This window comes from Bactrocera dorsalis, chromosome 1 (genome assembly GCF_023373825.1).
Source record: "Bactrocera dorsalis isolate Fly_Bdor chromosome 1, ASM2337382v1, whole genome shotgun sequence".
Classification (NCBI taxonomy): Eukaryota; Metazoa; Arthropoda; class Insecta; order Diptera; family Tephritidae; genus Bactrocera; species Bactrocera dorsalis.
Window position 1 is genome coordinate 20,356,180 of NC_064303.1, and position 15,333 is coordinate 20,371,512.

A 15,333-nucleotide genomic window follows, 5' to 3' on the forward strand; every position below is an offset into this window, starting at 1 on the left:
ATGATTTTTTCGTAAACCCAACCGTTTAAAAGATATTAACTGTTGAAATTTGACTATTTTTGGGAAAATTTTTTATTTCTTATGAATTTTATATCTCAATGAAAAAAATTAATAAAATATTTTATATTGGAGTAGTCGGGCACTCGTTGTCATTAACTGATACAATTAGTTCTAGTATGGTCAGCTAGAAACAGTTAACAGAATCCGTTTAAATAAGCTGCTCATGGCCGTTTTCTCAATGTCTTGTTAACAGCCATCAGTTAGGTTCTGGTTAATTTAACCAAAACTCCTTTCGTTTTCCTTTCCATTTTTTATTAGAACATCAACCAGAAAATCTAACTTTTTATACTATTGCAACCTGTTGCTATAGAGTATTATAGTTATGAGGCACCGCCCACTTTTTGGGGAACTCCAATATCTCGGAACCCGACTGACCGATTTCGACAAAGTTTACATTCTTTTCACATTCCTATGTCACGCTCCCATATACTTCCCATCTAACACATTTTTAAATTCCATTTGATTCTTTTGCTTTCAAGTACAGAAATCTAGAAGCAAATAATACAACAGTGTATGCAACTTAGGACCAAAAAGTGTTAAAATCCTAGAAAAACTGGTCAAGCCCTAGGTACCGAATATTTGGACCCCAGTACCTATAATTGGCTTTTAATGGAAAATATCGGTTAATGTGTGAAATATATAATTAAAATTAAGATATACTACTTATCTGACAATGGTGTGTCTGTATGTTAAATCTGGAAAATTCTTCCCTTAGTCCCCATATTAAATTTAGAATTTTCGAACTTCCAAGTGACTTTTTACTGCGTATATTGGCCAATATTTGTGTTATCTCAATGAAAACATGAGACCATTTTTAGTTAGAGTTTTACTCTTAACAGGATATATTTGTGCCTAAAATAAATAAATTTGAGCAAATAACTACTTGACCTTGCTAATAGTATGTGGTATTGAGAAAAATAAATAAAATCGGATGGATACTACCTCAACTGCCATATATAATATTATACTACTACATACTTATAATGATTTTCGTTTTTTAACAAACCTTATGTATCTGGCAGTATATGAGTTATATATAACTTTGATTTCGATCCTCAGGTTGGTTTTTTACAAGAGTATAAAATGTTCGGTTGCACCCAAACATAGCCCTACCTTACTTGTCAAGTAATACTTGATTATATTAGGGATATGAGGTTAAGATGAAGGTCTAGGTCAAATCTATTCTAAGTCAACGTTAAGTCAAATCTATATATGCAAGGTGCTTTCCAAAGTAATCAGACTTAAGCAAAAAACACAGAACTAATGGTTTTTTCGGCAAAATCAATTTATTTTATTCAAAATAGTCTCCAGCTGTAGCTGTTTGCACGATCTAAAAGCATGTCGAACGAGCTTTTTAGGTCGTTGGTCGGTATGGACGCCAGTATGCCGATGCAAACCTTTTGAGTGGTCTCTACGTCTGCATAACGCTTTCCTTTCATGGGCAAATGCATTTTTCCGAAAAGGAAGAAATTGCACGGTGCCATATCAGGTGGATACGGAGAGTGGTTAATGGTTAAAATGTAATTTTTGGTCAAATAATCGTCCTTCGAATGTTGGATTCTGAGTAATTTTTAGTCGTCAGTCAATTTGTGCGGAACAAACCGTACACACACATTTCGTAAGCCCAAATGTTCGGTCAAAATGCGATAAATCGATGTTTCGGAGACGTTCAATTCCATTTCCATGAATTTCAATGATGATTTCGGCTGATTTTTGATGAACTCAAGCACAGTTTCGATGGAATTTCCGGTGATCACGGATTTTGATTGGCCAACATGTTTATCGTCGCTTAAGTCCTCACGGCCACTTTGAAAACGTTGAAACGACTCGTTTACCCTGCTACGGGATAGGTAATCATCGCCATAAACTTGTTTCATCAATTGAAACGTTTCGGTAAAAGTTTTACCAATTTACAAAAAAATTTAATGTTGGCTCTTTGTTCGAAGGTCATTTTCGCACCGATAACATAAACATACTGACACTTAAGAAAACGCAATAACTTTACTTCCAATCAATGAAATGTCATGAAATTCGCGCTGGACAATTGATAAAGCAGATAGCCACTAGTGGGCGCTAGTTTCAAAAAGTCCTGTTTACGTTGGAACGTACCTTGTATACACTTACATATATTTTTAAAGTACCATGCCACACACTAATTAATAAAATATTCCCCGGGTTTCAAAGGTACCTCACAAACCATCACCAACCGTATAGAGTAAAGACAGCAGGATGTTCGAAATATCTGATGTTGATGATGTTATATGGAGGCTAAGTAAAGTTGACTTTCGATTTTATCAATTTTCTGTAGCAGTAGTCCGATTGCTCTCATCTGCAAACACGTCCTTACTTTTTTGACAATGGACACGTCTACCACCTTATATCAAGATATCTTAATTTTTACTGAAGTTATAGATTACTCGGACGGACGGACAGACAGACAGTCAACCGGATTTCAACTTTTTTCGTCACCCTGATCATTTATATATATGCAACTCTATATCTATCTCGATTAGTTTTAAGTGATACAGAAAATCGTTAGGTGACCAAAACTTTTGTACTCTGTAGCAACATAAGAGTATAAAAAATACGTTTTACTTTAAAACAATATGAGTATTTCAGGCTGATTATTATCACGAGCGTATAGAAACTTTTGACCAAAGAATGAAAAAGTTTTTTTATATAAAATATACCTTTATTGGTTGAAGCACCAGATAGCGTGAACCTTCTAAGTCTTGGAACCTTGTCGCTGCGGCCTTAATCTACAGAATAAGTTCGATGGGACTCTAGTTCATAGGCTAATCCCTTCAATTTGGCGGTCGTATCACAATGAGCGATAATACTCAAAACACAAATGCTAATTTTTTTCATTTGACCAGCATTTCTTTCATATATTCATGATGTTAACTCACTTACCCGTCGCAGTTACATGAGTTTTCGGGCTGTTTACTGGGGTTTCTAATTCCTGAGGGTAACGGTGCATTATTTTGATCGTTAAGTATGCCGCTGCAGATTTTCCATAACACTTATCAAGCCATTTTCTTGCATCAACGGTGTCTTTTACAACATTGTTTGTATCAAAAATAATAATCTAAAATAGCAAAGTCAACGTCACTTTGAGAACACTGACTTGTGAATTTGGGATGGAATGTCAGGTAACTTGAACAGTATTTTAGTTAATGAAGGCTTTAAGATAAGGTTAGAGATATTTCTTTATGGCACGATCTCCAGTTTAAAAGCAGATTTTCTATCTCACTATCCTTTTTGTTGCAAAGGAAAACAGTGATATCTAAAATGATTTCAATTTCCAGTGACAAAATTTCTATATACGAAATTAGAATTGGACCTTTCCAGTCAAGGAACATGTCCAAAAAGAAAAATTAGGAATAAAACATAAACATAACATAATTGAAATAAAATTGTATAAAATAACTTAATAAATTACATGTATGTATGTATGTACATATATGGTAGTAAAATGTAAGAGAATTTATATTTGTATGAATAATCAAGCGATACAGTATTCGAATCGATTCGTAAACAGGCGCCAACGATTTTTCATGCAAAAGCTTTACGCATTTGCAGTGACTAATGTTTAACGGGCGTGCTATCCTTAGCAGCTTCGATCTTCATGATGGCCTAACCTTCATCCTATAGCTTCAGTGTACTCGTATATATATGTATGTATATCACTTGACAGCAATTCTACTGCTCACATTGCCATTGCTGCACGGTGTTATACTCGCCACCTTTTAGGTCATTTAAGGCCGTGGCTGCCTTAACAGCAACTTCATCCATTCGCCAATTTCACTACTAAACTAAATTTTCCACATCGTTAATTTATATTAATATGATTTTTGTGTCACATCAACCACTGACAGCGTTACAAACGCCAACATCAATACTCGTACAACCACACCCACATACACAAGTCACCAACAAGTCAAACCAAACGGCCTTCTTCGATGCCGCAGACGCTACAAATCGGCGCTGCTAAAGAAGACTTAGCTAGACAAAAGTGGCGGGATTGGAGTTCGCAATACATATGTATAGAGGTATATGTATATATATTTGTATTAATGAATATGTGTGTGAGTATGTTCAGCAAGCGTTATGCAAGTGGGGTGAGGAGAATGTGACGCGCGCTAGGCGAGCAAGCGTAGTGTCAACACACTATTGCTGTGACATGGCAGCAGACGCATGTGGCCAAGCTCAGAGACTTGACGTTATGCTACGCTTGCGGTGCTTAGTAAGGTGGCTGAGTGGCGCGACCTATGGCGACGCAATGTTTATCTAAATTGTTATTTTTCACACTCACGCAGTTCAATGAATTCGGAAAATTACGTTTGGGACTTAGGTGCACAGCAGCGTCGCGCGCGCACTTATCCCCTTTACTGAATGTGAGCCGGAACAGAGCTGCCAATCATATAGTTAAAAGCTCATACATGGAGCAATATGTATGTACGTACATATTTATAAAGGGTGTTCCAAAATTAACACAAAATTGAAATTTGCCACCATTTCTGTAGTAAAGTGTTGACAACCATAAAAAACATCGACAACTGGTGCGTGACACGATGAAACAATGTGTCTTCATTATTGAACAATATTTCAAAAATAATGGAAGACTGCCGTCCGCAAACAAGTCATCCAAAAGATAATATTGAATCAGTTTGTGAGAGTGTCGGTGACAATCCAGTAGCCTCTATTCGGAGAAGTGGAAGATAATTGCAAATTTCAAGAAGTTCGCTACAGGGTTCATAGCGTTATTTAAAATCACTGGACTAATGCTACAATCCCACAACTCCGCGTGCTTTAAAGGAGAAGATTCAACGTTGCATGGAATTTAGTCATATTTATGCAGAATGTCGGCAAACGAGTGAGTATGTGTATGGAAAGCCGTGGAGGTCATTTGCCCGAAGCGTTATTCAATAAACTATAAACTTTATGATTCAACAAAAAAGTTGCATTGGAGCGACTAGAAACGGTGTTTCTTACTTAGTTCTAATCTTGCGTTGATTATGGAACACCCTTTAAAACTATATTTATCATACTTTAATACATACAGCTATGGACAGAGATTTAGCGCACTTTCTTAATGTGAAATATGATACTTAATAATGTTATATTTAAAGAATGTAGAATCGTTATAATGTAAAAAAAACTATTTATTGCCTCACTAAAAACTAAAGTAGTCCAAAATTTCTTAGTTTTCTATAATAAAATTACAACGTTTTGTTCAGTTTACATTATTAAGTCAAAATTGGCTTGGACAAGTATTTAGCGCACTTTAAAAGATCAGTACGGAAAAATAAATATTATTAACACCTGGCGTGAAATTTCTCTGACATTTATGTAACTTGGTTAATACTTAATAGCTCTCTATTAACCTTTGGCATCTGTCCAAAGGAATAGAGTTCCACGCTTCCTGTACTCCTGCCCAAAGCTCGTCGCAATTTTTAAATTTTCTTTGCCCAACTTTTTCTTTGACATCATTCCACAAGTTCTCGATCGGGTTTAGATCAGGACTTTGCGCTGGCCAATCGAGAAGTGGAATTTTTTCTTGCGCAAGCCAGTTTTTTACCACATTTGCTGTATGCTTGGGATCGTTGTCGTGCATAAAGATCCAGTTTACAGGCATAATATCATAGGAATATGGCTCCATTGTATTCCTCAGTATATTAAGGTATGTAAATTTATCCATATTCCCTTCAATCTTTACTAGGGGCCCAACTCCACGACATGAAAACGATCCCTATACTTTTAAATTTTCTCCCCCATGCTTTACGGTCTTTTTGGTGTACTTTGGATTGAATGCTTGGTTTTTTTCACGATGTACAAATGTTTTACCATCAGGACCAATACGGTTTATTTTAGTTTTGTCCGTAAAAAGTATCCTTTTCCAAAAATTTAAATCTTCTGATCTATGGCTATGAGCGAATGACAAACGCGCTTTAATATTTTTTTTCGACAATAGCGGTTTTTTTTCTGCTCACACGTCCATACAAATTATTTTCATTTAAACGTATTCGTACTAGTCTACTTGACACATTTAAGTCCAATTCGGCATTGACTTCGGCCATAATCGCGCGTGAGGATTTTTAAGGATCAGCTCTTCACTTTCTAAGAATTATTTTATCCTCGCGGGGGGTTGTTTTGCGAGGGGGAGCCTTACGAACTTTGTTCTGTTTCAACAAATTTGGATCACTCTTAACATTTTTGATGGCATTGTACACCATTTTTCTTGAACATTTTACTATTTAAGCAATTTTTACTTGATTTGTACCGTTTTTGTAAAGGTCCCAAATAATTTTTCTTTTTTCAATCGAACAGTATTTCCCTCTAGCCATTTTATTAAAATTTGTAATATTACTAAAACTATTGAACACAAATCGCAACTGAGATTAATTCTTTGTTGGACCAAAGACAACTAATGACCGAAAACTATAAGTGCGCTAAATCATTGTCCAACGAATTTATGAGGAAATGTAACAAAAACAAATTAACGGTATCTGAGGGGAAATGATAACGCTTATTTTCCACGCATTTAAAGAGGCGACAGAAGCAGTATTGATCTACTAATAACAAATTCATGAAAATATCGCACTCTTAAAAGTAACGGTAATATTTCTAATTATGAATGCAAGTGCGCTAAATCTCTGTCCATAGCTGTAAATACAATATATGTAGGTATTGTGGGAAATGAGTCTAGTATAGTACTTTAACATATATTTTTAATCGGTTCATAATATAGGTAAATATCTAGTAGAAAGCTAAAACCTCTAGCACGACTTACATATCTTCTTCTTCTTCTTAATTGGCATAGACACCGCTTACGCGATTATAGCCGAGTTAACAACAGCGCGCCAGTCGTTTCTTCTTTTCGCTACGTGGCGCCAATTGGATATTCCAAGCGAAGCCAGGTCCTTCCCCACTTGGTCCTTCCAACGGAGTGGAGGTCTTCCTCTTCCTCTGCTTCCCCCAGCGGGTACTGCGTCGAATACTTTCAGAGTTGGAGTGTTTTCATCCATCCGGACAACATGACCTAGCCAGCGTAGTCGCTGTCTTTTAATTCGCTGAACTATGTCAATGTCGTCGTATATCTCGTACAGCTCATCGTTCCATCGAATGCGATATTCGCCGTGGCCAACGCGCAAAGAACCATAAATCTTCCGCAGAACCATTATCTCGAAAACTCTTAACGCCGTCTCATTAGATGCCATCGTTCATGCCTCTGCACCATATACAATATCAGGACGGGGGTGACTTGTAGAATTTGAGAAAATTTACTTCTCAATTGCCTATTCAGTCTCAGTCAGACTTCGAAGTATTGACTGTCAATAGTCATATACGAGCCAAGTTGCGAATGCGACGTCGGTTTGTTTGATGATAGGAGATATTTCGACTTGCTTCACTTCTTTATCCAACCCGGGAAAATCAGAACTACCGGCAAGGTTGGTTTGGTCAATGATATCAATGTAATGCCAGCAGCTGTATACTCTTGTAGAAGATTCCACCTTCCCTTTCAGCTCTGCAGTCCGAATTAGCAGTATATTTAAAAAGTAGAATGATAGGGAGTCGCCTTGTCTGAAACCTCGTTTAGTATCGCACGCACTCGAAGAGGTCCTTACAGATTCGGACGAAACTTTTGGTATTGGTAAACGTCAGTTTACACAGCGGTATTGGTTTTACGGGGTTCAAATATAGTGGTCCTTTTTGTGATTCCTTGCTGAATATATGGTAAGTTGTTGCGGCCAGTTCAGACCTGAAGCCACATTGATAAGGTCCAATAAGTTTGTTGCCGATTTAATCTTTCACAAGGTACGCTTGATAGAACCTTATGTACGATGTTGAGGAGGCATATCCAACGGTAGTTGATGCAGATTGTGCGATCTCCTTTTTTGTGAATTGGGCAAAGCACACTTTATTCCAGTCGTCAGGCCTGTATTCGTCCTATCATATTCAATAAAGAAACTGATCATGCTCCTCATCAGTTCTCTTTTGGATATTGTTAATTGTTATGGAGCTAACTTTATATGGAAGATGAACCTGATTTTCATCGGATTTCCCCATAGAAACCACTTAATTTATCCACCTTTGATCTTGGGTGATATTGACTTAATGGACTGACATTCAGTGATTCTTCCAAATACTATTCAATACAAATATTTAAGCAAATTTTCTAACCACATATGTACACGGATGATCATAACGCGTTGCTAAACTTATCGACGACAAATATTAGTTCCAGCATAGTCAACAATTTCAAGAAGACTTTAAGCTCACTGCCAGGTCAACTCCACTTGTCAATGATTAGGTTTCCCAGTCACGGGAAAAAATTTCCACAACGAAAAAGCAGACGAGTTGGCCAAGGCGACACACTAGACTAATCGGCAGCAGAATTAATACCATGCCTGATAAAAGCATGTAAGATAATGAAGCAGTATCACCCAAGTATGATAAGATTAAAACCAAGGTATTATTATTGATCATCTCAATGTGACCTTCCGAAAAATTACTGATTTTAGCGATTTTTTTTAATGTTGAAATTAACTAATCGGTCTGATTTTTTTTTTATTAAAACAAACTTATTTTTTTATTTTATTTTTTGGGTGTGTATCCGATAATGCAACAAAAAAATCGATTTCTTGAAAATTTCACCCTAAGACGATCCCTTGAATAGGATCATACATCTTAAGTTAAATCTTCAAATCTATATATAAACTCCTACATTTCGCTCAGGTTCATTGCTCAGATATATTAAAGAACATATTTTCAAGAATGTTTATAAATATATAACTTTTATACTGACCGACGGCATAAGGTTTGCTAGTGTAACGAAAGTCAATATATTTAGAATATAGGGTTTGTGTAATTCGGAGTACAATACCACATATTTTCAGCATTAAACTATACTCTGTCCAATATTATACGTTATGATAATTTTATTAAGATATTTTATGTATTGACCGATATATAAAGTTTGAAAATCCTATATTAGGTACACATATAAGAGATTGGAATAGTATTGAACCGCGTTTATCTAATTTTGCACTTACCACATATTATTAAGCCAAAAAAGATGATCTCTTAGTTTTACCTCACATACCACCACCAATTTATGCGAGATAAAATCAACCGGATGTTTTAAAATCCAAAAATTAGTTATATGACAGCTAAAGCAAGTTTCCATAAAATATCACACACATGACTGACATACTCGTAAACGCTTTAAAGTCATTGCATAGTCAGGTGGGATGGAAATTACCATTTTGAATATTTTAGGAGTTGGAGAATATCTTGTCTGATTTCATTAAAGTTTGGCATTAATATACTTAATTATAGCAAGTAACCCGCGAACCGACTGAAGAAAAGGTAGCCAACAAATTGACCGATGTACTACGTATACAATATAAAGACAACCAAAAATTGTAAATACTTACCTATATACTCGTACTGTGTATTGGGATTCTAGGGAAAATATTTATCCGATATCACGCATATATTCTCTTCGAATTACAATGCCAGTCCTCACAGATCGTCAAGTCAGCCATAGCCACTGGGGTCCACATATTCAGTATCTTGGGCCTTGAAAAGTAGTGGTCTGATTTCGACAGACGGAGGTGGATTAACTAAGAGGCACCTTTTGTGCAATTTTTTATTTTTAAAATAATTAAATGTAAAATTATTGCACATTACGATAAAAAGGTATTGTAAACAAAAAGCAAAATATTTGATTATTCCATATTTATATTGTCGCCTTTAAAGTAATTCCCACCAGATGTAATGTATCTTATGCCAATGATTTTTCCAGTCCTCGAAACACCTTATTTATATTTTAAATCTGGTGAATACGATTTTTGATCGATGTATTCATTGCGTTTTTGGCTTAAAATTCATCACAATTGTACTCCTTTTGAAAAAAATCAGCTTTATCGGAACAAGAACGTATTTCATATCCAAAATACGGGGGGTTTTCGAGTCTCAATCACTGCGGCAGTATAGCAAGGCATCATATTCGACGCAAAAATGTTGCAATATAAGTATCAGCTGAGTATCTGCAGAAAAACAACACTGTCGTAATATTGCCGCAGTTATTTGCTTGCTCGAAAATGACCACGAGTACCTACCAAAATCATTGGAGCGAACTCACCTCTTGCCATCTCTCTAATACTTGCCTGACGGCAAGTACCATATCCTTCACTTTCATAGTATTTTCATCAACTGAAGAGGTCGAAGGTCGTCCAGAACGAGGCATGTCTTCAACGATCTCTTGACCGTCTTTGAAAACTTTGTACCACTCGTAGTCTTATATTATTGACAAAACTGAAGCATCGTAAGCCTTTTCCAACAATCGCAACGATTCCGCACACGAAATTTGATAATAAATAAAAAATTTGAGACAAATTCTTTGTTCGATATTTTTATCCATTTTAAAAATCGCTTCACACTAGTGAGGTGTACCGGCTTAAGCAGCTGCTGTAAACAAACTCGTTGACAGATCGCGCTCATATTTAGCATAGTAATTAAGGCAAAGGTGGGCGTTTTAGAGGTTTCCGATTAACGGTAGTTTGTAGGCGTGGCAGTGGTCTGATTATTCCCATCTAAAATATCAAACTTCTCATGTAACAAAGTTCATCAAAATTTTCGATTTCTGAAATTTTAATCAAGTTACAATTTGCACGGACAGAAAGTCAACCGGGTTTCAATTCATCTCGTCATACTTTCCATTTAAATATATACATATAACTCTTTATCTGTCTCGATTAGTTTCTAAAAATATAAAAACTTCGACAATAAAACTAAATTTCAGCCAGTGAAATGTCATACGTAAAATTTATATGTATTTATGTACATGTGTAGTTTAAAATAAGGTGAAAGAAATATATAATTATAACAATTTGTAACTAATTTTGCCGCACAATTACATTGAAATCTTTAACTGCGTTTTTCCACTTGTTTATTTCAGCTCGGCTCTTTCCTTTCTCTGTCGCAGAAAGTGAAAGCCCTTTAGTTCTTCACATTACGTTATTAACATAGGAATAAATATGAAATCTCTACTTGATCTGAACGACGATTGTCTCATAGAAATATTCAAATACCTCAGCCTTGTGGAAGCGTTTAAAGTAATCGATGTGCGCAATGCACGTCTTACGGAAATCGCACATCAAAGAATTTCAACATTTAAGGAGCTCAATATTACAATACGAGATTTCCCGAATTTCAACGCAGAGCAGCTGCGAATAATAGGTTCAAATATGTACAGTCTTAGTATGACTTGCGGATACTCAATACCAACACGAAATGTATTAAATGTAATACAACCGCTCTGCGAAGGAGCTGCCGCTACTAAGCAATTGCGTGTGTTTTCGCTAAATTATGTATATTTCAATAAAGAATACTGTCAATACATCGGCAACGCGGCGGCAAAGTTACAAAAGCTCAATTTGAATTATTGCCAACTAACCGACAAACTTTTAACAGACTTACTGAAGAGCTGTAACAATTTATTAGAACTAGAAATATTGGGCAATTACACGTTGAACGGCGAGTTTTTGAACAAACTTCACTTACCTACCTTGCGAGTACTCAAATTGGAATTGCATGCGGAGTGGAACTATCCCATGGAGAAATTTAAAATTAAAAACCCAAATGTTAAATTGATAATTTAAGATGCTGAAGTCTTAGATATGTTGCTATATTCAATATTTTATACTTACAAAACTAAGTAAATACAAACTGTATAAAGCAAATAAATGAAAAAAGAAGAACTCAAAATATATATTATAAACCCTTTTATTTGTAATATGAAACGCAGGCACTTTAAGTACCGCGAATTGAATTCAGTGTCAACTAAGCAATTTCTACGTGTACATAGTTATTTGGTTGATGTTGTTTAGGGTTTATATTTGGGCACTATGCACACATTTGGGGGGAGACACGCACTTGCACGTGGCTAAATTGTTTCGAAGATCAAAAGAGATCCTGTCATAAGCGCCAACTAGCGTGCGTGCCAATGCCTAGTTGCATATTGGCTGAATTATTACAATGTTTGCGTAGCATTTAAAAATACAATAGTTAAAAAAATATGTTTAAAATGTTGTTTGGAAATGTTGTTGTTGGTGTTTGCTGAACAGCTGGTTTGTTAGCTATTTGATGACAATTTTTATTTTTATGGCTGGTCGTTGTTGTTTCAATGTTTACTGCTTTGACTGCCCTTTTTCTGGCTGTAGAACTCCCTAATGAGGGTCTTTAAGTACTTGGCCTCACGCTGACGCTCGGCCAATATGCGTTTCAGCTCGTCATTACGCTGTGTTAGTTGTTGCTCCTCATTTAGCACGTTCTCCATTTCGATTTTTTTCTTTTGACGATAACGTGTAGCCGCATTCTTGTTTTGTTCCTTTTTCCGAATTTTGCGATCTTCAACACCACGTCCATATGGGCGTGTACGCTTCTTGGGTTCGGATTGTTTTGACTGCACAAATTGTGAGTTGTCTTCATCACCGCCGCCATAAATGGGCGAAGAACTGGCAGATGATGAGAAAGAAGAATCTGGCGACCAATCTTCATCGGTAACAATTGACTCTGGGCGCGATACAGTCGAGTATGCCGATGACGAGTTGGACTCACATTCATCGTTTAAATCTGGCAATTCTTTTATGAATGATTTCAATATATCATCTACGATCTGTGAGTTGCGTTTGTCGTCGTCGGTTTGTGGCGCCTCAGAAGGTGTGAACGGTGCAGCTCCATAGTAGTTAGAGAAATGTAGATTTTGTAGCGTTGCTGTAGGTGTAGCCGATGCTATCGCATGGGACGGAACGGCGTGGTTTGTAGATGTAGCTACTGGTGTTGGTGCGGAACTACTCACTGTTGCCGGTGTTGTATGGAACGTTGAGTGGTGGTGTATATAGTTATTGAACTAAAAAATTAAATGAAATTGCACAGTTAAACGTTAAAAACATTTGTGTATATGTTTATAAAATGCTTACATTAACTACGCCTTCCGTTGCAATGGCATGTTGTAGGATGTTTGCCGATGTTGAAGATTGTGGTGGAGATTGCGGTGGAGTTAATGTGGTCAGAACTGTGATTTCGAAATTTTCCGATTTTAGTGCATCAGAATTATCAAAGTTGCTGTAGACTTTTGTTACTGAATTGGGGTGAGCAATGATGGAGTCGGTATCGAGTAGTGGCACTTTGTCTTCGGACCACTCTGAAAGTAAATAAGAGATATGTTAAATTAGTTTGAGAGTTATCAGACAGTTAACATAAATTATTGACATGACATGAGCGTGATAAGTATATGTGTACAACATAAAATTGTGACAATTGCAGTTTGGAGATAATATTCTCGATTATTAAGGCCGATTTAGACTTAAAATAAATAACAACAAGAAAAAACGTTAACTTCGTTTGCATGGACAGAAGTTTCCACTCGAGAACTTGATTTTGATAGATTAGTTTGTATGACAACTATATGCTATAGTGGCCCGATCTGGAAAATTTCTGGGGGAAATTTTATTGTAGCGTTGGACAACAATCCATGCAAAATTTCGTGAAGGTATCTTGTTATTTAAAGATGTTTTTCATACAAGAGCTTAATATTGTCTATTCAGTTTGGCAGTTACAATGAGGTATATTTAGTGGTTTTATATCGGCGATTCTGACAAATGCGCAGCTTGTGAAAGTTCAGAGCGATACCTCAAATACTGTGTGACTAGTTAGCGTATATACAGACAGACATACATGCCCAGTCCCGTTCCCACGACAGTCGGGTCTACGTAACCCGAACGGACCCGGATTTTTATCCGGCCAAGGACTGTCAACTCGGCAGAATTACAACAACAACAACAACAACAAACATACATGGCTGAATTAACACAGTTCGTCACGCTAATCTTATACATATGTACATAAGTATATGAATATTTTATAGGGTATCATTCTGAGTGTTAAAAATTTAGTGGCAAATTTAATATACCCTATTTAGAGTATGCAAAGAAGATAGATCTTTGAATAATTCATTGCATTTGTAACCACAACTGTAATCAGTTGAAAAAGTGCTCCTATGAGGTGATATCCTGTATCATATCTAAAGACAAGTCAAGTTCATAAAATGAACCAAGCTTACAAAGTATTTTTGCAACCATTATCCCTCATATATGTAAGTATATACCTATTCATTGGTATCGACGTAAGTATATACAAAGCAAATAAGTGGACCGCACATTATTTTTGCCAATAACATTAATAATATTTATATTTCAACGGCAATGGGGGTTTCTATGAGGAACGTCAAACAAATAAATAAATATGTATACTTATGTATGTATGTATATGACGACGGTCCAAAAGGTTATCATTAACGTCCTAGTTATATTATATACACAATATTATTTGCATGGAAATAAAGATGTAGGAAAAACTCTACAAAAAAAGTGGAGGCGACACGCTGCGAAACGAGAGTTCAATGGGGAGGGTAATGATGGAGGACAGTGTTGCGATTAGAATGCGATTGTTTGGAAATTTCATGAATACAAGTGTGCTATTGTTGTTCCACTTACTTTTGCAGCTGTTGATTATGGTTATAAGGTAGCAAAAGCGAAAATGCTACAAAAATTATACGTATATATGTACATACAATTGTAAATATATATTAATTTAGATGTACAGTGGCGGACAAAAGTCTACATACACCCCCTGTTTTCTTCGATGTGAGAGTACAAAAACTTTTTAGAAAAATGGAGATCAAGAGTCATGACACGCACGACGCGGACGATTAAGATCATAGCGGGAATACACATGTGTGTCCGAAACAAGGACACGTGGTAATAACAGCTAAAAAAGTTAAAAAACACGTTCATTAATATACAAACGACAAATTTATGGAACGACCTACAAAAACTTCAATAATGTGTTGAGAAAAGTCTACATACAGTACAACAAATAATCTTAATTCAGCTGCGAAAACACTTTATAAAATGCTAGTTATTAAGCCGTTTTGGTATTTAGTTGGGTCCCTCAGTGGCATATATAACTGCTTGAAGACGCCGTGGCATTGATTCTGCTAAATTTGTCAACGCTCCAGATGTAATGCTGTTCTAAGGTCCCAATATGCGCTCTAGTAGGGGGGGGGGATGCACCCACAAGTGGCAGAGCTAGAAACTTGGTGCTTTCTAATTCTCCGCTCCAAAATCTCTAGACATGTTCAATAATCATTCAGATTTGGACTTTGAGGGGGGGTATTTACTTAGCTTGGAGTATAATAAAGCA

At 36.2% G+C, this 15,333-nt stretch overlaps 2 protein-coding genes and 1 long non-coding RNA gene across 6 annotated transcripts in view; 2 read left to right on the forward strand and 1 right to left on the reverse strand.

Annotated features, from left to right (window-relative positions):
- The window catches only part of LOC105224060 (uncharacterized), an 89,190-nt gene extending 76,908 nt beyond the window's left edge, over positions 1–12,282 (forward strand). For all 3 annotated transcript variants that reach the window (XM_049449538.1, XM_011202032.4, XM_049449557.1), the window contains one exon: positions 11,027–12,282. In XM_049449538.1, coding sequence (XP_049305495.1) covers positions 11,106–11,729 — 624 coding nt within the window. In that variant the 5' untranslated portion in view covers positions 11,027–11,105 and the 3' untranslated portion in view covers positions 11,730–12,282. The remainder of the gene's footprint in view (positions 1–11,026) is intronic.
- LOC125776582 (uncharacterized) overlaps positions 1–15,333 on the forward strand; it is a 187,825-nt gene that overhangs the window by 22,772 nt on the left and 149,720 nt on the right. The window lies entirely within an intron of this gene.
- Positions 11,838–15,333, reverse strand: part of LOC105224058 (cyclic AMP-dependent transcription factor ATF-4) — a 30,617-nt gene continuing 27,121 nt past the window's right edge. For both annotated transcript variants that reach the window (XM_011202031.3, XM_019989502.3), the window contains 2 exons: positions 13,050–13,273; positions 11,838–12,979 (listed from right to left, as the gene is read on the reverse strand). In XM_011202031.3, coding sequence (XP_011200333.2) covers positions 12,251–12,979; positions 13,050–13,273 — 953 coding nt within the window. In that variant the 3' untranslated portion in view covers positions 11,838–12,250. The remainder of the gene's footprint in view (positions 12,980–13,049; positions 13,274–15,333) is intronic.